Source organism: Cibotium barometz, chromosome 35, assembly GCF_041138505.1.
Source record: "Cibotium barometz isolate CiBa-2024 chromosome 35, ASM4113850v1, whole genome shotgun sequence".
NCBI classification, from domain to species: domain Eukaryota; kingdom Viridiplantae; phylum Streptophyta; class Polypodiopsida; order Cyatheales; family Cibotiaceae; genus Cibotium; species Cibotium barometz.
This window is the reverse complement of record NC_141080.1, coordinates 28,928,067-28,951,213: the sequence shown is the minus strand read 5'-3', so window position 1 is coordinate 28,951,213 and position 23,147 is coordinate 28,928,067. Positions and strand designations below refer to the sequence as shown.

Below are 23,147 nucleotides of genomic sequence, written 5' to 3'. Positions count from 1 at the left end.
CTGCTTCTTGAGTTCTTTCAACTTGGTGGCATCTATTCTGTACGGTGCCTTTGCCGGCAGAGTGTGCCCTGAAACCAACTCAATTTTGTGATCTACTGACCGCTGCGGCATCAATCCTGGCGGCAACTGGTCTCGTACGACGTCTCTGAATTGATCAAGGACCCCTTTAATCTCCGGATCCCCAATCACCAGTTGGCTTCTGCCCTCGTCAATATCCACCTGCATGATGCATAGGTGGTGGGCTTGGGCTCCCTGCCTCATTTCCCGTTCCACTTGCTTAGCACTATACCAGTACCAATCTGGCGCGTCATGTCATCCCATGACACCCTCTTCTTCTGCCCATCTTGCCTTTGTCCTGTTGCATTTCCTGGCTTACTGCTGCCCAACATGCCTAGCCCTTGCATGTCTGACCAGGCATTTTCTTGTCTCTGCATATGGTGGCATTCACTGGCTTTATGTTCTCTAGGATCACCCTTTTTCCTTTGTCACTGATTGCAGGGTTCACCTAACTAATTGGGGCCCTTCTGTCACTAGGCGACTGCGGTGTTGTTTCCCTTGGCCCTTGTCTGACTAGGGCCCTTCCGTCCGTGGACCCCTGCCTTGCTGTCTCCTTTGTCTTTTGTGGGGCCTTCTTAGCCGAGCGAGGAGGGGCGGTCCTCAAGCACGGCACCAACACCCCAGTCCCTTGCATGTCTAGTACGAGGTTATTGACCCCTTTTCCCAGTAGGGCCAACATATACTTGTCCATCCATGAGAGTCCCACAATGGCTTCAAAGGCATCCATCGAAACCACAAAGAAGTCCATCTTGGCCCTCCATGCACCAGCTTGACCCGGCACGGAGTACACCATGAGCACATTGGAGAGTCAGTGCCTTGAGCACATTGGAGAGTCAGTGCCTTGAGCAAAAGACACCTCCATGGCTGTGGCCGTATGAGTTAGCCGCACCCCCAACCTCTTAGCACATTCGGGGGTCATGAAATTGTGTGTTGCTCCCGTGTCCACCATTATGTTCTGCTTTACCCATTCATCTCTGCTTGAAAATACAAATGTGGAATGGTTTGCAGTTGTGCTGCCATACATCTCGGAACTGCCTGCACGGCCCCCACACGAGGCACGTTTGGCGTACTGTCTCTTGATTGGGAGCACTCCGGTTCATCAATCTCTATGATCCGTACTCCCCTATGATGATGATACCCATTGTGGTGGTGATCTCTGTCATCTCCTGCATCCTAGGCATCCACTGTGTTCACCCTAGATTGGGTTGGCCATTTTGGGTATTCATTGTCATAGTGATCCCTATTGCACCAATGACAACTCCTCCAAGTGAGGGGTCTCTAATAGCCACTGTTATTCGTGTTTTGAGCCGTGGATTGGTTGTTGGTCCTCCAACTGTTACTTGCTTGACTACCATAACCACCTCCGCGAGGGTTTGCATAGCCTCCACCTCGATTTCCCATTGACTGTGTTCCTGATGACTCATTCTTCGTGTCACGGGTTGCATTCTCTTGTTTTCCTTGCACCTTAGGTGCAATGGCATTGTTAACTGCCGTTGTGTTTGCTCGGGCATTCACCCTACGACAACTGTCTACATCTGCTGCCAGTCTTTCGGCCATAACCATGGTCTCCTCATAGTCCCTTGGATTCTGCTTTTCCACTTCTCTTCGAGCCCAATCCTTTAGCCCAAACAAGAATCCATGCAACCTATCCACCGAAGTCATCTTGGCGATTTGCAGCATGATTTGCCGATACTTGCTTATGTACTCAGACAGCTTGCTATCCCCTTGAGCAAGATTCCTCCATTCATCCCTTATCTTGAAGACTTCATTGCGGAGAACAAAGTACTCTGTGATGTCTTTTTTGAACTCGTCCCAAGACCTCCAACCACTCCCCCCACCGCATTTCTCCGCGGCGGCTAGGAGCCAGTTGAACGCATCCTCCGTGAGAAAACAGGCCGCAATCTTTACCCAATGCCGATCTACCACCTCTGATTCATTTCCAAGTACTCTTCCACTTCATGGACCCACTTCTGCAGAACTAGAGTCCCGTTGTCCCGAGTATTTTTCGGGGGGTTGAGGTTTGTACCTCCCAAACCCGTTGTCTTCTTGCCCCCTACACCTTTCATGACGCCGGCGAGACGGCCAGGTTAGGCAAACTCCCTTTTGGAGTCGAGGGAGGACCCGTGGTCTCTCCTCTCAGGTGCCAGCGAGGACAACCGCTCCATCAAGGTGGCTAACATGTCCTCCAGGCGGCCTAAGCGCTCGACTTGCTCTGTTATTCGGGCTTGCACCTCGGAACTATACCGATAGTCCCCTTCGTCATCCATGTTCCTCACGGTCGAGGGTCTTGGCCGTTCACCTCGCCTTTGTTGGCGTTCGGCGTGATTGACCCACCGCCGGATTTCGATTGAGAGGGCTGCTTCCTCTTCAATCCACTGCGCTTCCACTTGTTGGGACAACGGGGCTTCGTTTTGGAAGCCTATGGGAGGCGTGTGATGCCAGGTTCGAAAGAACGGCAAGAATGGCAAAAATGTCAAAAACGGCACAAACGGCAAGTTGGGTTGAGTCCAAGTGACGGCCACGAGCCAAAAATGGCACAAAAGTTGCCGACTGAGATTTGAGCATCAAGACGAAGGAATTTGCCCGTGGTGACCATTACCTATCTCAAGCAATGGGATGCAAGGTAGAGGATGGCGTGGTCGGCCGAACCCGCCGGACCCCAAGCTGCCGGTGCAAGGCGCCCCAAAACAACGCAACTCCCGACGGGGGCCTGAACAATGGAATTTGGGGACGTGCTATATATGAAAGATGATCAGTTTTTCGAGGGGATCACAACCGCGCGGTCCGTTTGAAGAAATTCCAAAGTTGGCTGACATGCCTGGAGGCCAGTGGACAGTTGGGTTCCAAGTGAGGTGTGGTCCCGGCGGGTGCAAGTTCGGGTGCAAGTTCAACAAAAGATGTTGGCACATGAGCTCAGGCATGCAGCTGGATCCTTATGGGACCGTCAGCACTTCCGAAAAGAAGATCAGCGGGCTTGGGGATCTTTCAGAGTTACCACCAAGGGAAGGTGATGCTTTGAAGAAAACGGCCAGGCAAGCAACAACAAGTCAGGATGGCACTTCATGGACCAGTGTAATGCCACCGGGGGCTGGTAGCCACTCAAAGGTCAAGCAAAGGAAGAGAACAAAGGGGCCACACATGCAGAGATAGCGCCGAGAATGGGACCGTGCTAAGAAACTGGATGCGACGGAATGGGACGTCATGTCGGTGTGGTGCCCAGGAAGACAAAGCAGAATGTAAGCCATCGAGCCAATCTTTTGGGAAAACATGCAAGCGGCAAAGACGCCATGGTGTGCCTTGTGGCAATGGAGCCACTCCACTTTCATCTCTCACGATGCAAACGGGCTAGGTAGGAGGAGCCGACGCCCTTCCAGATCGTCAAGGATTACGTCTTAGGCAGATGCAACAAAAGCCCCAACTTCTCCACAGTGCAGAGCAAGGGATAGGCCGAAGGAACCGATTACCTCTTCAGATCACAAAGGATCAAGCCAAAGGGTGAACACGTCAAGTGGGAGCCCGCTTGATGCGTTCACCCTTTGGCTTGATCCTTTGTGATCTGAAGAGGGAATCGGTTCCTTCAGCCTATCCCTTTCTCCCGCTTGACGCGTTCACTCTTTGGCTTGATCCTTTGTGATCTGAAGAGGGGATCGGTTCCTTCGGCCTATCCCGCTTGACGCGTTCACCCTTTGGCTTTGATCCTTTGTGATCTGAAGAGGGAATCGGTTCCTTCAGCCTATCCCACTTGACGCCCGCTTGACGCGTTCACCCTTTGGCTTGATCCTTTGTGATCTGAAGAGGGAATCGGTTCCTTCGGCCTATCCCTTACTCTGGCACTGTGGAGAAGTTGGGGCTTCTGCTTTGCTGCATCCGCCCAAGACATAATCCTTGATGATCTGGAAGGGCGTCGGCTCCTCCAGCCTAGCCCGTTTGCATCATGATGAAAGGGGAGTGGCTCCATTGCCACAAGGCACACCATGGCATTAGCGGACGTCTTTGCCGCTTGCATGTTTTCCCAAAAGATTGGCTCGGCAGCTTGCATTCTGCTCTGTCTTCCTGGGCACCACACCAACATGACGTCCCATTCCGCCGCATCCAGTTTCTTAGCATCAGCAAACCCGATCCCATTCCCGACGTTGTCTCTGCATGCGTGGCCCCTTTGTTCTCTTCCTTTGCTTGACCTTTGAGTGGCTACCAGCCCGCGGTCCCCATCTGAGGCGCTATCGGTCCATGAAGTGCCACCCTGACTTGTTGCCAACCTTGCCGTTTTCTTCAAAGTATCACCTTCCCTTGGTGGTAACTCTGAAAGATCCCCAAGCCCGCTGATCTTCTTTTCGAAAGTGCTGACAGCCCCACAAGGATCCAGTTGCGTGCTTCTCTGCTCAGCTCATGTGCCAACATCTTTTGCTCTGGGACCACACCTCACTTGGAAATCGATTGTCCACTGGCCTCCAGGCATGTCGGCCAACTTTGAAATTTCTTCGAACGGACCGCACGGTTGCGATCCCCCCGAACTGATCATCTTTCATATATAGCACGTCCCCAAATTCCATCGTTCAGGCCCCCGTCGGAGCTGCGTTGTTTTGGGGCGCCTCGTGCCGGCAGCTCGAGGACCCGACGGGTTAGGCCGACCATGCCATCCTCTGCCTTGCATCCCACTGCTGAAGATAGGTAATGGTCACCACAGGCAAATTCCTTCGTCTTGATGCTCAAATCTCGGTCAGTAACTTTTGTGCCGTTTTCGGCTCGTGGCCGTCACTTGGACTCAACCCAACTTGCCATTTTTGCCGTTCTTGCCGTTCTTTCCAACTTGGCATCGCACGCCTCCCATAGGCTTCCAAAACGAAGCCCCGTTGTCCCAAAGCGAAAGTGCAACGGACTGAAGAGGAAGCAGCCCTCTCGATCAAAATCTGGAGGTGGGTCAATCACGCCGAACGCCAACAAAGGCGAGGTGAACGGCCAAGACCCTCGACGGTGAGGAACATGGATGACGAAGGGGACTACTGGGATAGTTCCAAGGTGCAAGCCCGAATGACAAAGCAAGGCGAGCGCTTAGGCCGCCTGGAGGACATGTTAGCCACCTTCATGGAGCGGCTGCCCGCTGGCACCCGAGAGGAGAGACCCCGGGTCCTCCCTCGACTCCAAAAGGGAGTTTGCCCAACCTGGCCGCCAGCGTCATGAAAGGCATAGGGGGCAAGAAGACGACGGGTTTGGGAGGTACAAACCTTAACCCCCATACTCGGTACAACGGGACTCTCTAGTTCTGCAGAGATGGTCCGTGAAGTGAAAGAGTACTTGGAAATGAATCAGGTGGCAAATCGGCATTGGGTAAAAATTGCGGCCCGTTTTCTCATGGGGGATGCGTTCAAGTGGCTCCTAGCCGTGGAGAAACGCGGTGGGGGGTGTGGTTGGAGGTCTTGGGACGAGTTCAAAAAAGACATCACAGAGTACTTTGTTCCTCGCAATGAAGTCTTCAAGATAAGGGATGAATGGAGGAATCTTGCTCAAGGGGATAGCAAGCTGTCTGAGTACATAAGCAAGTATCGGCAAATCATGCTGCAAATTGCCAAGATGACTTCGGTGGATAGGCTGCATGGATTCTTGTTTGGGCTAAAGGATTGGGCTCGAAGAGAAGTGGAAAAGCAGAATCCAAGGGACTATGAGGAGGCCATGGTTATGGCCGAAAGACTGGCAGATGTAGACAGTCGTCGCAGGGTGAATACCTGAGCAAACATAACGGCAGTTAACAATGTCATTGCACCTAAGGTGCAAGGGAAGCAAGAGAATGCAACCCGTGACACGAAGAATGAGTCATCAGGAACACAGTCAGTGGGAAATCGAGGTGGAGGCTATGCAAACCCTCGCAGAGGTGGTTATGGCAGTCAAGCAAGTAACAACCAATCCACGGCTCAAAACACGAATAGCAGTGGCTACTATCAGAGACCCCTCACCTGGAGGAGTTGTCATTTGGTGCAGTGGGGATCACTATGACAATGAATGCCCAAAACGACCAACCCAATCTAGGGTGAACACAGTGGATGCCCAGGATGCAGGAGATGACAGAGATCACCACGATGGGTATCATCACCATGAGGGAGTACGGATCACAGAGATTGATGAACGGGAGTGCTCTCAATCAAGAGACAGTACACCAAACATGCCCCGTGTGGGGGCCGTGCAGGCAGTTCCGAGATGTATGGCAGCACAACTGCAAACCATTCCACATTTGTATTTTCAAGCAGAGATTAATGGGGCAAAGAAGAGATGAATGGGGTAAAGCAAAACATAATGGTGGACACGGGAGCAACACACAATTTCAAGCAGAGATAAACGAGGTAAAGCAAAACATAATGGTGGACACGGGAGCAACACACAATTTCATGACCCCCAAATGTGCTAAGAGGTTGGGCGTGCGGCTAACTCTTACAGCCACAGCCATGGAGGTGTCTTTTGCTCAAGGCACTAACTCCAATGTGCTCATGGCGTACTCCGTGCCGGTTCAAGCGGGCGCATGGAGGGCCAAGATGGACTTCCTTCTTGTGGTTCCGATGCATGCCTTTGAAGCCATTGTGGGACTCTCATGGATGGACAAGTATATGTTGGCCCTGCTGGGAAAAGGGATCAATAACCTCCTACTAGACATGCAAGGGACTGGGGTGTTGGTGCCGTGCTTGAGGACCGCCTCTCCCCGCTCGGCTAAAAGAAGGCCCCGCAAAAGACAAAGGAGACAGCAAGGTACAGGTTCACGGACGGAAGGACCCCAGTCAACAGACAAGGGCCAAGGGAAACAACACCGCAGTGGCCTAGTGACAGAAGGGCCCCAATCAGTCAGGTGAACCCTGCAATCACTGACAAAGGAAAAAGGGTGATCCTAGAGAACATAAAGCCAGTGAATGCCACCATATGCAGAGTGAATGCCACCATATGCAGAGACAAGAAAATGCCTGGTCAGACATGCAGGGGCTAGGCGTGTTGGGCAATAAGCCACGAAATGCAACAGGACAGAGGCAAGATGGGCAGAAGAGGGTATCATGGGATGACATGACGCTAGATTGGTACTGGTATAGTGCTAAGCAAGTGGAACTGGACATGAGGCAGGGAGCCCAAGCCTCCACCTGTGCATCATGCAGGTGGATATTGACGAGGGCAGAAGCCAAGTGGTGATTGGGGATCCAGAGATTAAAGGAGTCCTTGATCAGTTCAGATACGTCTTACCGGACCAGTTGTCGCCAGGATTGACGTGGCAACGTTCAGTAGATCACAAAATTGAGTTGGTTTCGGGACACACTCCGCCGGCAAAGGCACCATACAAAATGGATGCCACCAAGTTGAAAGAACTCAAGAAGCAGTTAGGTGAACCCAAGCAAAGTGCAAGCCGTTGGTCAAGTGGCCAATATCTAAAAACGTCAGGGAAGTCCGAGAGTTTGTAGGCTTCACACAATTTTGCCGCAAACATATCCGTGACTTCTCCAAAATTATAACCCCTTTGACAGATATCACCAAGGACAAAAGTAGTTTTTAAAGGAAGAGTAAAAGTCTAAAAATTATACCAAATCTAGCATCAAGGAGGGATGTTGAAATGAGTAATACCAAAGTGCCAAGTCACCTAGTCAAAGTTATCCCACATGAGCAAGCAAAGCCAACATGTACTCTCCTCATATAAAAGGGGGGCATTTCAAGCAATGAACATATCCTTGCACTTATCTCACGTCTCTTTATGTATCCAAGCTAATTCATCTTGATATCTAATTGTAATTGAGTGCAACTTAATTAGAGCACACTCATTATGAGTTTTTTTCATTTCTATCTACCTTAGATTAGTATTGTGATTAGTATAGAATTAGTACATGATTAGGTAGATATTTTATCATTTGAAGAGCTTGATCCATGATTCTCAACACCACCAAAGGTATCATCTCATCACTTTTTGATTGAGATAGGAAGACCATAGGCATCCCATGTGACAAAGATTATGTTATGAGAATTACTCTTGATTATTGAAAATTATATTTCTTATTTTATATCGGAGATGTCCATGTGTACTGTACTAGTTAGTACATGTAATTTGATATTATGAGTACCTATTTCTCATGACAACATTGTAATTTATTTATGTGTTCAATTGATTGTTTAACTGACGTGGATTATGTCTATGAGTATAGTTACCGAGATATGTGACAATACTGATTGAGATGTTACACTATACAAGGATATCGATTGAGGTGTTGTATGGAATGAGATGTACAAGGGTACCGATTTAGGTATCGCACTATATGAGGATACCAATTGAGGTGTCATATGGATGGTGGATTAAGCAGTGGCGTGAAGATAATCATATGCTAATCATATATTAAAATTTCATTAATCATTTGTAGCCTATCATGTGGCTAGAGTTTATGTGCTAGTGTACACTGTTATTTTATGTGCGAGTGTACATAAGATTATTTTATGTGTGAATATGCACATGGTTATTTTATGTGTGATTATGCACAAGATTATTTTATTAGTATTTATCATTAGGCAAAGGTTTTGTTATGTATAAACCTTAGAAAATTGACAAGATTATTTATGTATAAAGCAAAAGTCCAAAAGTGAAAAAAGGTACTATTATTGGCTCCAAGGGCTAAAAATATGAATATGACATAAATACCGTGTGCAGGAGAAGGAGCCACACACGTCAAAAGGAAGATTACACCCAATACTTGTCTTTTGTGTGGTGAAGGATATTTTTCAAGTGTTTACGTTCATCTTCTTATATTTGTTTTAATTTTTCTCTATTCAATTAATTTGTTATTAGAGAGTTTATTTTAAGCTTGTAATTGAAAAAAGATTCATATTTCAATGGTATCATAACTTTAGCAAGTACAAAAGACACCTCTTCAAGGTATTAAATCAAAATAATATTTTTGATGCAATTCAAAGATTCAAAGGTATAGCTAAACTCTTGTAAACTTGAACTTAGTGAATTTAGAAAATATGTGCACAATTTGAACAGGACTTATAAAAGGCTGTAAGATTTTACATAAGGATACAAATCAATTTCTAGCCTATGAACAAGGTGGAGGAAACCTTGGATAAGAAGAAAGAAATCTTTTAGCCAAAGGACAAGGACCAAAGAGTAAAGAAAGATGGAAAATCGGTTACCTGCATAATTGAAAAACCACCCTTCTCTTCACAAACCACCTTTCAATTTCTTATTCCTCTCCAACATCCAACCGTATGAATGGAATCAGCAGTGGAAGGAGGATTCCATCATTAGATTACTAAATCTCTGAAAGCAACAAATTTCTATAATGAATGGTCATGGTGGATTCTCAAGGAAAAAGAAGAAATTATTTATTGACTTCTTTTTACAAAAATGACTCTTGGATTAAAGCATAATTAAAGGTTATTAAAATTTTAAATTTTTTAGTTTTTCTTCTCCCTCTTTTCCATTCACGAGCAACAGCAAAAACCACGGAGACTTGTGGCTTCTTTTTCTTCTCTTCTACAAAGTGTTGTGCGTTGTTAGCTGTTGCAACCGTAGAGAAGCACAACTTTACCTAAAAGCTTTAATTTAAAAAGCTTTAAATTAAAGCTTTAGTTAAATCTTAAAAGAGCTTTAATTTATTAAAAAAATTAAAAGGGTTTCATATTTCAGTTGGTTGTGTTCTTCTCACAACCGACTGCTATGAAGAAGCTTTGAAAAAAAAAAGTTTTAGTTAAAGCTTTGAAAGGGGGGGATTCAATTATGCGCTAGTGGGCTGGACCGTGTAGAAGCTTAGCTCAAAAGCTTAATATAAGCTTTAAACAAAGCTTTAAAATTTCTAAAGTTTAAATTTTAAAAAAGAGCTTAATATTATAGTTCAGACTGGTCATCTCCAAAGTCCAGACTTTATGTTTCCTTATTTTTGTTTCCTTTTGGTGTTGTCATGTACGTTTAGTTGTTATCCAAAGTAAAGCTAAAATTAGCTAAGACTTCAGACTAGAATAGCTAAGAGCTAATAATATATCTATTCTAAACTATTAAGCCTAACTTCTACAGTTATAACATTTAAAAGACTTGTTATTTTAACCGCTCCAAAATGTTTTAATCATGCTCTAAATTTAAAGCTTGTGGAGTCAAAATTTAAGTGACCGAAAACCATAATTCTTATGTGAGGGTGTTAAATAGCTTATGTAAATATATACTTTTTTTCACTTAGGTAATTATGAGTTAAGATTTACTAAAACCAAAAGATGGTGAAACAAGTGGGGTACTTTTCTACCATGTGACACTAAGAGCAAACCTATTAGAGACTTGTATGTTAATTGAACAATTATGACTAAGGTTTTCTTTAAGTTTGAGAGGCACATGCCCTATATATAACTTATGAAGGTTATTTTACAAGATTTAAAAGAATTATCTCATAGATTTTGTCCATTTCTAGAAAGAATAATACTTAATTTGACAACAATCTAGTTTTAGATAAGTTAAATTATAGGAGAACAATCCTCGTGAGAGCTATTCAAGGATGAACTAGTAATGTTTCAAAGTTCATAACATGTACAAGTTTATAGTTTGTATTAGAGATAATAGAAGATGTGTTAGAAAATTATTATCCTGTCCTCTTTGTGTACATGCGAGTTTGTGTGGAACTGCATTAACACAAGTACATGATCATAACTCCTTGTTTAAAAAGTTAAACAAAACCCAAAGTCCTACCTCGCTTAGAGATCTTCACATATGACTTTTTCCAAGTAATGTTTTTTCACATTAACTCACCTATGACTTGAACTTTTTTATTTTTATTCTTAAAGAGAGAGTTATAGTGAAATAGTCAAATCCATGTTTTCATTTTATCAATCAAGGTTGTTGGATTAATGCTAGTCATTCATTATATTCAAGTTTATAATATGTTTAAATTTTGGATGTGTTAAACTTCAATCAGTCTATTGTTCATTTACATAATACAATCTAACATCGAAACAAAAAGCTCCCAATTGAGACCAAAAATAGTTGTAAGAGACTATACCACCAAAAAGTGAAGATCCTCATGGATTCTCTATTCTAAAAATTGAAAAGTTCTAACCACCAAAATTCTTTTGTCTGTAGCATTATGACCCGGACATCTCCACATACCCTTATCCACCTTCAGAACTCCACAATACAAGAATAAATTGACTCTCTTCGCGAGTCCTTATATAAAGAACGAGAACTTTAAGAGGAATTTTAGAAGAAACTTTTGAAACGGTTGTGTAGGAGCAATAAAAAAGAAATAAGAAAAGTTAACAAAATCAAGAAAACAAACACTTATAGCTCACTAATTACAAAAAGCCCAAGAAATCTATTTTAACATGTTGCAGATGTCATCCAAAGAAGAACATTATACTAAATATTGTCCCCAACAAAAAAGAAGATCAAGTCCCTATCTACACTCACAAGTGATAACAAACATCTCAAGTAAGAGGGTATCATCATCAATACACTATTAAACGATGGAGGTATACATACACTTCATTTCACAAACGGTTCGCATTTGTTTTTACATTTATTTTATCATTTCTACTACCTAAAGGCCTAAATAGTAAACCTTAGTAAATTAGAGATTAAACATTAAAATTAGGTCAAAATATTTAGATTCCATAATGATAAGTCTCCCTAGACATTCAAGAAAATAATTTAAAATTTTCTTTAAAAACCATTTTTACTTTTATAATAAGATTTTGAAAAGAAATTCAGTAGCATATTATTCATTTAGCACTTTATAAATAAGAGCAGATTTTAGCATGCATAATTTAAATATTTTCACACTTTAGGTATAAATTATTAATATCCTAATTAAGAATTTAAATTTAATATCCTAATTAAGAATTTAAATTTAATATCCTAATTAAGAATTATTAATATCCTAATTAAGAATTTAAATTTAATTAAATAAAGATAAATAAAATTTATGTCAAATTTTAAGTTCAAAGAGCTGCCTACTCCGTCTCAAACTTATATTCTGAAGGAGTGATAAATGGAATTAATATGGTGCTATAGGACATCAGATTCATTTTATATAATTACTCCAGAGACATTTATGTCTTCTATCTTTTACCATGTTATGACTGCATGTTGTTAATCCCATTTGGATTAACACCATGATCCTCAATTGAGGACATTATTAAGTGTCATGTAAAGGCACTGTAAAGGTTGTACATTATGAGACATTGGCCACCCAAGGCCTAGTTAGTAAGTTTTGGGCGCCCAAGTGTGAATAATGGCTAATTGTATATAAGGTATTTTCTCATAATGAAAGGACACAATCCCCTTTGTGCTATTGATAGCTCTTCCCTTATTCTTGTGAGAGCGTGAGGAGTGAGAGCATTCTAGCATTGTGCCTCTTTCATGCTTGTATGAGAGAGTGAGAGAGAGTGTGATTGGCCTATGTGATGGTGTGAGCAACTCCATGGTGACAGTGTGGAGGTGGATCTTGGAGTTTGGAGCATACATTGGAGCTTGGAGGCTTCAAGAGACACGAGCTCGAAGCATTGGTAAGTACCCCACGACGGTTGTGTTTCATTGCTCATCCATTAGGTGAATGTGTAGAGTTTCCTCTTGGAGGTGTGGTCAGGCATAACATTTTTGGCGCCGCTCGTCAGGGAAACACCTTTGTTTCTTCCATACTCCTTGAGTTTCAGCTCCCATTGCATAGTATTCATTATTTGCCTTTGCATTTTGGTAATGCATTGTGTGGAAAATGGAAGGATAAGGTGTGTGTGGTTGAGAAAAAAATTATAGTTTTGATGTTGTGAATGTTGTGGAAAGTAGTTTAGGAAAGGATTCATTGGTTACTCTTGATAAGTTTGATGTTAGCACCACAAAAAACACCAACGTAAAGAAGCAGGTTGTGTGTTATTTTCTTCTTTTTTTAAAAATTCAAAAATATCAAAAACATAAGAGACCATTAATTGAGCGAGGAACTTGCATTTCATTCCCTAGCATTGGCACAATCTAATTTTCATCAATTAGATAAGTATTATGCACCCAAAACTACAAATTGCCAATGCAGAAAACTTCACGTGAAAGTACAAGAAGTTGTTCACGACGTGAACCATTTTCTCGCAATTTCACGCTTAAGTTGCTCACAAAATCAGCGCCGGCATTTGCGCCGAAAATCACGGGATTATATCTACCTGTTTTAGCCTAGAGAGAGAAAATATTCTAGAGAGAGGTTATTCAGATTTTGAATATTTTTGGATGAAAAAATCTCTTTTTATTAAAATAAGTTCCCCCGAAACAGAAGTTCAAAAAGATTTTCAGAAGGTGCATTAGAAATCAATTATAATCTGTTCAGAAGGCCTTATCCTAGGGGTCAAGATTTTTGAAAAATTTTAAATTAAGGTTCTGAGAGGGCCAATCAGATTCATCCAAATGTGTGGAGGAGATAAATAAAAGAAATAAAGAAAATCCCCCCAAAAATGAGTAAACACTCACATAAGATGAAGAGTGGACTAAGGACCAAAGGGAATACTAAAAAATTAGAATTTTGACACCTCAAGATGGGGATTCCCCCTCATGAAGGAGGTGCCTATTTCACATGTGTGGTGGAGTTTTAAATTATCAAAAATTGAGATATTTCAGCTCTCCTCTCTCCTAATTCAAGTCTAGTTTCAAAAAGTAAGCTAAAAAATTAGAAACCCTTATCCTGACACCTCTGATACGATTCAATCCACCAAAAATTGGATCACGTGAAAGTGCAGTAGACTTTCACGGCGTAAACCATTTTTGAAGTAGTTCACAGCGTGAAACACTTTTTGTTTCACGACGTGAACCATTTGTTCTGCAGTTTCACGACATGGACCATTTTTTCACGACGTGAACTCAATCCTGCTGTTTCACAAGAAAACCAAAAACAACAAATTGACAAAACTAAGGTTGTGAGGGTCGGATAAAGAAGGAATTTAATCTTAAGAAGAAAATTTGGATCACGTGAAAGTGCAGTAGACTTTCACAACGTGAATCATTTTCGAAGTAGTTCACGACATGAAACCCTTTTTGTTTCACGACGTGAACCATTTGTTCTGCAGTTTCACAACGTAAACCATTTTTTCATGACGTGAAATATTCTCTGCTGATTTATGCCTCCTGAACAAAGCGATAGAATAAGGAATTGAATCAGTTTGGGTTGGATACTATCTTATAAAATCATACATACATGCACTTAAGATTTGGAAAACTTATCGGAGATGATCTTATACCTGACGATAGTGCATCGAATCATCCAGGACTTCCTATCAAAGAAGTGTGGGATCGGGACAATCCGCGAGTACACACTTGAGTGTCTTGTGAAACCTGACCATCGTAGAAACCAATAGTGAGGAATCCATGGAAAAAGGGTTGAGATACACTGGGTTTGGGGAAGGTGACAAACCACACTCTCCAACCAAGTCCAAAGGGATTATTGATATAGCCTAGGGATTTGTTGGTCTCCAAACCAATCATGATGAAGAAGTGCAATTTGCAGGCAGGGGTCCGTCAAATAGTGCTGGACTCGGTCCAAGACAAGAAGGGCCATTCCAGACATTGAATTCTAGGCTATCGAATACTGGCACCCCTCGAATTAGATGAGATATGGAAAGTGCAGTTAGGACGAGTCAAATATTCTTTTCCACCACACCGAGGAAATGGAATTGGACCTCCAACGCGAAGTGAGGTGGAACGACAACTCCGAGAATTGAGCTTAAGGAAACAAGAGCTTGATACTCATAGGACAAGAGCTGAGAGAAAGGAGACAGATAATGTTAACCATCTCCAATCACGAGAAAAGGAATCTGAAATTGCTACAGGTAACGGCGATGGGGATATTCCGAACATGGAACCCATCAATGAGGAGGAATCTAGAATGGAGGAAGGGGTTACAACCGGAGAAGAGGGTACCATAGCCAACTTGGCTGTAGAAGTTGAGGACCGCCTTTATACCAAGGACATAGAGCTAATGATTAATCACCCTACATTCTTACAAGATATGGAGCTCTTAATTACACAAAGACGCACAGAGGCTACTATTGGGGAATCCCACCAGGATACCACAATCGGACAAGTCCACGAACCTGAGATACCAAGAAGAGCCAATATGGGTAGGGGACGAGGTCTAGGAAGGGGGAGAGAAATTCCCCAGAGACCTAGAAACGATCCAGCCATGGACTTTAATGGAGCCACAAGGACAAACTTGTTAAATATTGCAGCTGAGATGGGTAGGAAAATGGTCAGGGAGTTAGGTTCTACTCTAGAACCTCAACCTTCCTAGATGAAAGCCCATATCATCTCAAAACTTATCGCGGCGACTTGGCGGCTACCCTAATAACAGCATTCTATCTTCAAATATAATGGTTTTACTTGATTTAGGGTGCACACATTGTAAATGCCACAAGTATGCTTGATAAATACTTTGGTATGGTAGATAGGCTAGTGATGTGGAAAATAAAAGTAGGCCTTCATGCTCACATGGATTTTAATTGTATTATTAATATAGTATTCACCATAAGGCTACAAGTTGAGGAGTGTGGAAGGCATGTGGAGGAGTGTGTGTAGGTGCATAATTGGAAAAGATTCTTCTAGAATGCCTACATGGAAAAGGAGAATTCCGTCATGTATAAGTGGGATCTCCACCTACATGCCACTTAGGCTTGGCTATTATCTCATCACACTTTCAAAGTCAAAAAGTCTTCAATTTAATAATCAATAGAAGACTTAGCCTAAGAGGACAATTAATGTGACATCTACCCTTATGTCACTGAAGGGTTGAAGATTTTTATGTTGTAATTTGTAACAATGGAAGAGGGGGTGATTCTCCACCTATAAAAGGAGCCCTCCTCTCCCTTTCAAATCAAAGAGTGAAGCCTCCTCAATTGAGCATCTTGTGTCATTGCCATTCTCTTATCTTCAATTACTCTCTTTACATGTGAATGTCTCATTTAGCATTAGCTCCTCATGCTTAACCCAATTTTGGACCTCTTTGATGATTCATGATAAGTGGGATAAGGAATTATTATCTTGGTGGACCTGTGACTTCTCAAGGTAGCCCTTGCCTTATTGCCGCCCTCCTTTGGAGGTACCAATGGTTTTAGCGGTAACGAGCATGTAAAAAGACTTTCGAGACCATAGGTAAATCTTTACAATTGTCCGCTGAGCAATGTTACACTAATCATTTTTAAGATGTGTCATTAATCTCTATTATAAGAGATTAGACACCACCACACTGAAGCTAATCTCAATTGGTAAGGCCTTTCGATTTCACAAAATAGCTTCTCATTCCATGATTTTGGATAGTTTTAATGGTGATGTTGTCTACACTTGCCAAATGGAGATCAAGTTCTTTACTCCAACAAAAGCATCAGCAATAGTTTTCAAGCCAACTTTTTAAGGGAGAGATTTACACTAATCATTTTTTAGATGTATCATTAATCTCTACTATTAGAGATTAGACACTACCACTGAAGCTAATCTCAATTGGTAAGACCTTTCAATTTCACAAAACCACTTCTCATTCCATGATTTTGGATAGTTTTGATGGTGATGTTGTCTACAATTGCCAAATGGTGATGTCTACAATTGCCAAATGGAGATCTAGTTCTTTACTCTAACAAAAGCATCAACAAAGGGATTTCCAATACTAAATCCTAATTATGAGAAAAAGGGTTTCTCCATCAAAAAGAGATCATCATTATCAAGCAATGAAGAAGAATAGACCTTCAAAGAAGAGGCCAATCTCATCAAAATTTATGAATGGGCCTTTTAAAAGGGTTCCTTAAACCAAAGCAACTTACTTAATATCCCTACTCTTTTGTAAAGCCTCACCTTGACTAACTTGGTAAAACCTAATCCAAACGTTTCTAGGTAAATTCAAACATGTCAACAAAGACTAAGATGGTGAAACTAAAGCCAGAGATTGCTTTGTAAATCCACATGTGTCTAGAGTGATGGTTGGATAATCATTTTAGGGCGAGTGTCAAAAATAAGCAAATAATCATTTGTGTCTAAAATCATAGATAATCATTTGAGGGGGAGTGTTAATGTGCACATGGCAGTGCATGCACTAGTATGATGAGTCGAATCATGCACGTGTCTTGCATGTGCAAGAGGTGAGAGATGGTGGGAGACTGGGACCAGTTGGATGAATCAACAAACTGAGGATGGAGCGACTGGGAATTAGAAGAGGAGATGAAGAGGCTAAGGGAGGAACAAGAAGGTGATAGTGTCATGAAGAGGTCACAACAAGACTAGATATCTTCACATTTGTAGGCTTAGCAATGTCAAGAAAATCTGTGCAATGGCAAGGTATGTGTTATCCCATCAGAGCTGATCATAAGACAGGTTGGTCTATTTTCCATGTGTAGTGCTATCTTATTTTGTCCCACGAAGTCGCCCTAACAAGACAGAGTTGGAGAAATGTAGAGTCTCTCAAATCTTCTATCTCAAAAAAGAATTCTTCAATGTTCTGTTCGTCAAAGGCCAAATGGTCATTGACTTGTTTACGAGGGCTCCGCCGATGGGCACAAAGTTGGTGAAAGTGATGCCTTTTGACCCCTCATTTGATGTTAATAGAAGCCTCAGGGAAGCATGCCGAGTATAGGTTGATATAGTAGGTCTCTCGCCTTGGCTGAGACCTGCAATGAGACTTAGCAAGTGCCTTAGGCCCAATACTATTTGTGCCAAGGGATGATGATAATGGTCGACACTCGAATAAGGTCTATATATCTTGGAACACAATGGTGGAAACACCGAAAACGTTAGAAATGGATTTAGAGGAACTAGGAAAAATGGAGTTAAAGTTAAAATTTAGGGGCTTCTAGGGACTTACTGCAAATGCGGAGACTTTGGGCACATAGCTAGGAATTGTGCATAGCAAAACAAAATGGAGATGGATGGAGTAGGAAGGAAGGAAGAGGGTTCAAAGGAGGTAGCAAAGCTGGAACTTCTAACAAATAGGTTGATAAGGAGGACAAGGGAAAGGGAAAGATGATTATGGAAGAAAGGGACCCTGAAGAGCAAGGGTGGACAAGGGTAAGAGATAAATCTAAGGGACACACCTTATTAGCTGAAGTTGAAACCTCTTCTGTGTAATCTAATCACATGCCTTTAATTTGGGGATAGTAGTTAGCTAATTGGGGGGAGAAGAAACTTAGAAATTTTCCAAGATGCCTTTAATTTGGGGATGGCAATTAGCTGACTGAGGGGAGGAGGAACTCAAAAATTTTCCAGTGAGAACGTTAAGCTACTGCAAGATGAATTATTCATTCTCCTCACATAAGAGGCTAGTACCAGGCTAAAGAACAAAGGGAGAAGAGAGGGGTCTTAGAGGAAATTTTCTAACAAGAAGCAAGGCATTATTAGAAGGGTGGACAAATTAAGAGCCTTCAAAAAAGACGAGAGGAAATAATGAGAGATTTGTTGGAATCATTACAAAAGAAGAGGTAGATGGAAGACTTGTCTAGGATAGATATTGACCAATATGTGGAGCGCCAAGAGCATCTAAAGAAGAAGGATAACAAGCTACATAAGAAAAGAGAAAAGGAGGATAGGTGGATATCTTTTAACATCAGTGACAAGAAACTAACTAGATATATGTTTGGGTTAACCAAAGATAGCGGGAGCAGGGAATTGCAAGGACAAGTCAGAGATGAGAGAGGCTAGGAATTTGGGAATATTCACCAGATTGCTTTGAAATGTAAGATACCACCCATCCCCGTCACTAGGGATAGGGAGGCACCTCACTCGGTAAGATCAATCCCAACCCATTGTGAGAGCTATCTCATCGATGCCTCTCTTGGACGATCCGATTTATAAACAATCTCCACATGGTTGGGGATCTTACTGAATATATCAAGGATCTCTTTTCAATTTCTAGTCTCTTGTAAGAAAACACCCAACTTATCAGGTCCACCCAACCATCCGCTTCCCAGTGACTAGAACCGTTCATCTATGAGGTTTATCCAAATTACTAGGCACATTGTTTCACTGATGCAAGTTACAACATGATTCATTTATTTGTTCTTATGCAAAGGTTCCTTTATCTCTTAATGAATACATTGTTTTCTAATCAAATCAGCCTACACACAAAAAGAAATTCATCATACGAACAACTGTAATTTCAAACTCTCAAAGTCTTGAGTTTTATCCACCATCTCCAATTCCTCGGCTCACCGAGTCACAAAACAGTCTAGAGCAACCGTCGTGACGAAAAATCACTTGCATAGTAGAATGAGAAGTGTCCCCTTCACCCTCTTCTTGCTATGGAAGACCTTTCCATCTCAAGCTTGTAACTACTAGAAAGAACCCTCGCCCCACCCCATGGTGGATTACCCAACGAAGACGGTTGCCTCGATCTCTATTCCAAGTATTTCTAGAGTCGGTTGCCCCGAGTGAGAAGTACCCAGCTGCCCCAAACCAATCACTAAACAAATTACATCAAAATGGTTTCTTCCAGGGTTATTTCTCGTACCGGTACAAATCTATTCGTATCATACGATTCATACGGTACCGTACGATATTGTACAGTACGTTTTCCCCCTCCCAACCTTGAGAAAAAAAAACTCTAAATGCTTTTTTTTTAAGAAATCTTGCTCAAAGAAGATCCCAAATGCCCGCAATACTTCGCAACTTTCATGTCCGCTCAATATTCCATATGGAGTTGCTAAGAGACCTGAAAAATCTGGCAAGGTAGACTGGTAGTGTACACTTGATTGGTAGGATGAGAGAATCTTGTTATACAACTTGGAGATCCCTAGTATAGGTAGGCTAGACAATCAAATCCTCAAGTTATGTAAGAGAGAGAGTATTTAAACAAGGCCATTTTGATCTACAGAGGAGTCCCTAAACCTATCACCCTAGATGCACTACCCGTATTTGTGCAAGGACGGTCCCTTGGTCATAAATGCTACACTGGGAGACCTTTGGTATCGCATTACCCATGCAGACTCTTTTTTAAAGACAATTGGGAGATCCAACTGGAAGAGACACATCTTTTGTTGGCCTTACCCCTTGGATTCAAACTGCTACAAAGAAACTTTACTACTGGAATCTGTCCCAGATGCAAATCATTGAAGAGGGGAAGCATGCTTTTTTTTGGGATTGCCCTGCAACCAAGGGGTTTTGAGAGCTTGGGGGTTAGGGGTCATGGGGTGACTAGCTACGGGGGAGCTTAATGAGTGGGACAAAAAAGGTGGAGTTAATATTTTGTATTATAAGATAGTGTTGCCTATGGGGGGTATTAACATATACTAGGATACCCTAATGTTTGTTAGTATAAGGCAAGTGTACACTTGGAAAGATATAAGGGCAAAATATCCCAAGTTTGGGCCGAAAACCAAAAGGTGGTACCAAAAGGAGAAACAACCAGTGGATTTCTTTCTGGCATTAATTGAAAACCCTATGGGAGGAGGAGACCCGTGGTGAAGTTCTGGGCTAAAGGAGACTATTTTGAAGAGCAGACCACAAAGGGTTTTACTTCTGAGAATTTGTTGATTGCTTGTATACAGTTGAGCTTCCATATATTTTGGAAAACATCTTCGGTTGTTTGGGAGGATGAGAGGTGGGACTTAATATGTGATCTTCTCAATAGAGAATTGTAAATGGATGTTTTTGCCTTGTGAATATAAATATATAATTATTATTGTTCAAAAAAAAAGATGTAGATACAAGTCATAGAAAGCATAGCATAAGATAAAAAATCAGACAAATCTCTTCTGTGGGGGTATTCTAGTAATCTGGTCAAGCTTCCTAACTTGTTTCATGCAGGGAACCTGGTTCTCAAACTTAACAACAGATGGTCCTTGTCCTGGAACAAACATCAATGGGCCTTTCGCTTCAAGTTAATCTGGGCCTTTCGCTTCAAGTTAATCTGGGCCTTCGCTCAAGAAAGAAAACACGCCATTCTAGCCTGGCTGGTCATCCACAAAGCAACCTGGACACTCGACAAGGCTATGAAGATTGGTCATGGGAATGGTCTTTGTCCCCGTTGCAAAACCAAGCTAGAAACTGTCCCACATCTTTTTTTCTCTTGCCCAAACACTAGGCAGTTCTTGAGTGTTCTGAACAAGGCTTTCATGAAGATTAGGAACTCCCCTCTCAGTTGGAAAGAAGTCCTCTTAGGAGAATGTCACACCCTGGACCCCTTAACGTGGCAGTCCGTCAGAATGCTGCTTCTATGGCATGTATGGAATCAACGGAATGAAGCTCTTTATGAAGTTAAAACTAATCACCATTTTTATCTCTTTCTTGACGGTGTCCGCAAGCTTATCCATCATCTCCAACCAACTGGTGTTCCTATGGAGGTGGATCGTTGGCAAGACCTGCCATGGAGGAAATGGAAAAGGGTTCTCAGCTCCTCGCTCTGCAAAAAGAAGAAAACTATGCTACAAGGTTTGGATATCGAATGTCAAAGAAGGCTTCAGCACTCTGCTCATCACATTCAGGCATGAGAAGGCTTCCGAGGGGTCCTTTAATCCCTCCCGAACTCAAGCTACTTTTCACGTTGTTCGACCATGACCTTACAAGAGGAAAAGAAGAAAGATTGCGCAGCTCCTCTCCCCGAAAAGAAGGAATTCAAGCTGCATTTGGATTATGTTCACCTCAGCCGATTTCATCAGGCTGCTCATCAAGTTTTGGATTCATAAAACTGTTCATCAAGTTTTGGATTCATGAAACCTTTGATTATGTCTATTGCTTCATCTTCAATTTTAATCTGCTTTTGAAGTTTCAAGTTATATAAGTTAATCCCATTATCTAGCGGGTTTAATAGTTCTAAGGGTCTCCCCATAGACCTTCCTCATGGGGACTTGTAACCTCACCTTTTTTTTAATATATTCCACTGTTTTAACCAAAAAAAAAATCAGACAAATTAAAAAACACTTAATTACTAGTATGTAGACGTACCTGGGGTTAGCATACTCGAAGAGCTTGCCAGTAGGGGAGAAGATGATGAGGGCAGCTCGAAGGCCTTCTTGAGGAGGCCGCTGCGGCGCTTCGAAAAGGTGACCTGCCTGCTGGTTGTGTTCTCAATCCTGCGTATGGGGATCTTGCCGCGGGCGTTGTATTTGCCGCCCTTCTTCTCCACCACCACGTCCATGATATTAGGGTTACTAGGCACGCCACCACGATGCTCTTCGCCATCGCTACTGCAGGTCGGATCTGCGTGAGGCCGCGACTCCTGATGGTCAGAATCATCGATATCATGGAGGGAGCTTGGATGATTAAGCGCTATCTCATGACAGTTGGCCATGGCTGTTGCAGCGAGACTGATCTGAGGCAAAGGAGGTGAAATCGTAAGACAGGTAGGTGAGGCCAGACAGGCAAAGCTTGGCGATGAGCAAGAGGAAAAGGACGTACGTGTGTATCTGTCTGTGTGTGTGAGAGAGAGGGGGAAAGGTTACTCGAGAGAGCGAAAGGTTACTCGAGAGGAGGTGAAATCGTAAGACAGGTGAAGACAGACAGGCAAAGCTCGGCGATGAGCTCTTAAAGAGGAAACCTGTGTGTCTGTCTGTGTGTGCGCGTGTGTGCGCGAGAGAGAGAGAGAGAGAGAGAGAGAGAGCGAGCGAAGGAAAGAGTACTCGAACAAGACATTAAATAAAGGCCTCTTATTTTCAAAATTCCTGCAAATTTTCGGAAAATAAATAAATAAATGCACAAAAACGACCTGTCGTACCGGTGTTTTATTTAAATTATTTCATGTATATAGACCATGTGCCAAATGTTTCATTGAGTCGTGTAAAGACATAATATAGCTCTTTTTATAAGAGTACATTTCTTAGTTATTTCTATTTTTTTAAATGTATTGCTTACTAATCAAAAAAACAATCTTTGGGTCGACTAGTGGTAAGAGATGATGGTAAGGTGATATATCTAAGTTAAGAAAATCTAGTTCATTTGTTTTTGTAATCCATGCCTTAATTATCAGTAATTTAGTCCTTTTTAAGAATAAAAAGATAATGGAATCCACCAAACTTATCTATGCCTCTAAATGCAAACCCTCATGTAAGCAATGATATTATAATCAAACATTTAGTAGCCATGGAAGTTTTACTCACTTTAAGCACGAGAATTTCCCAATTTTTAATTATATAAGCTAATTCTTAAGAGATAATATCAT

General features: G+C 42.2%; 1 protein-coding gene across 5 annotated transcripts in view; it reads right to left on the bottom strand.

Moving 5' to 3' along the window:
* The window catches only part of LOC147618303 (uncharacterized), a 51,411-nt gene extending 28,850 nt beyond the window's left edge, over positions 1–22,561 (bottom strand). For 4 of the 5 annotated variants that reach the window (XM_086774775.1, XM_086774771.1, XM_086774773.1 and 1 more), the window contains exons 1-2: positions 22,388–22,561; positions 21,935–22,301 (exon numbers count right to left, since the gene is read on the bottom strand). In XM_086774775.1, coding sequence (XP_086630901.1) covers positions 21,935–22,280 — 346 coding nt within the window. In that variant the 5' untranslated portion in view covers positions 22,281–22,301; positions 22,388–22,561. Of the gene's footprint in view, positions 1–9,036; positions 9,326–21,934; positions 22,302–22,387 lie in introns of those variants that run through there. The other variant, XM_086774772.1, reaches the window with a different exon arrangement.
* Between the last annotated feature and the right edge of the window lie 586 nt (positions 22,562–23,147).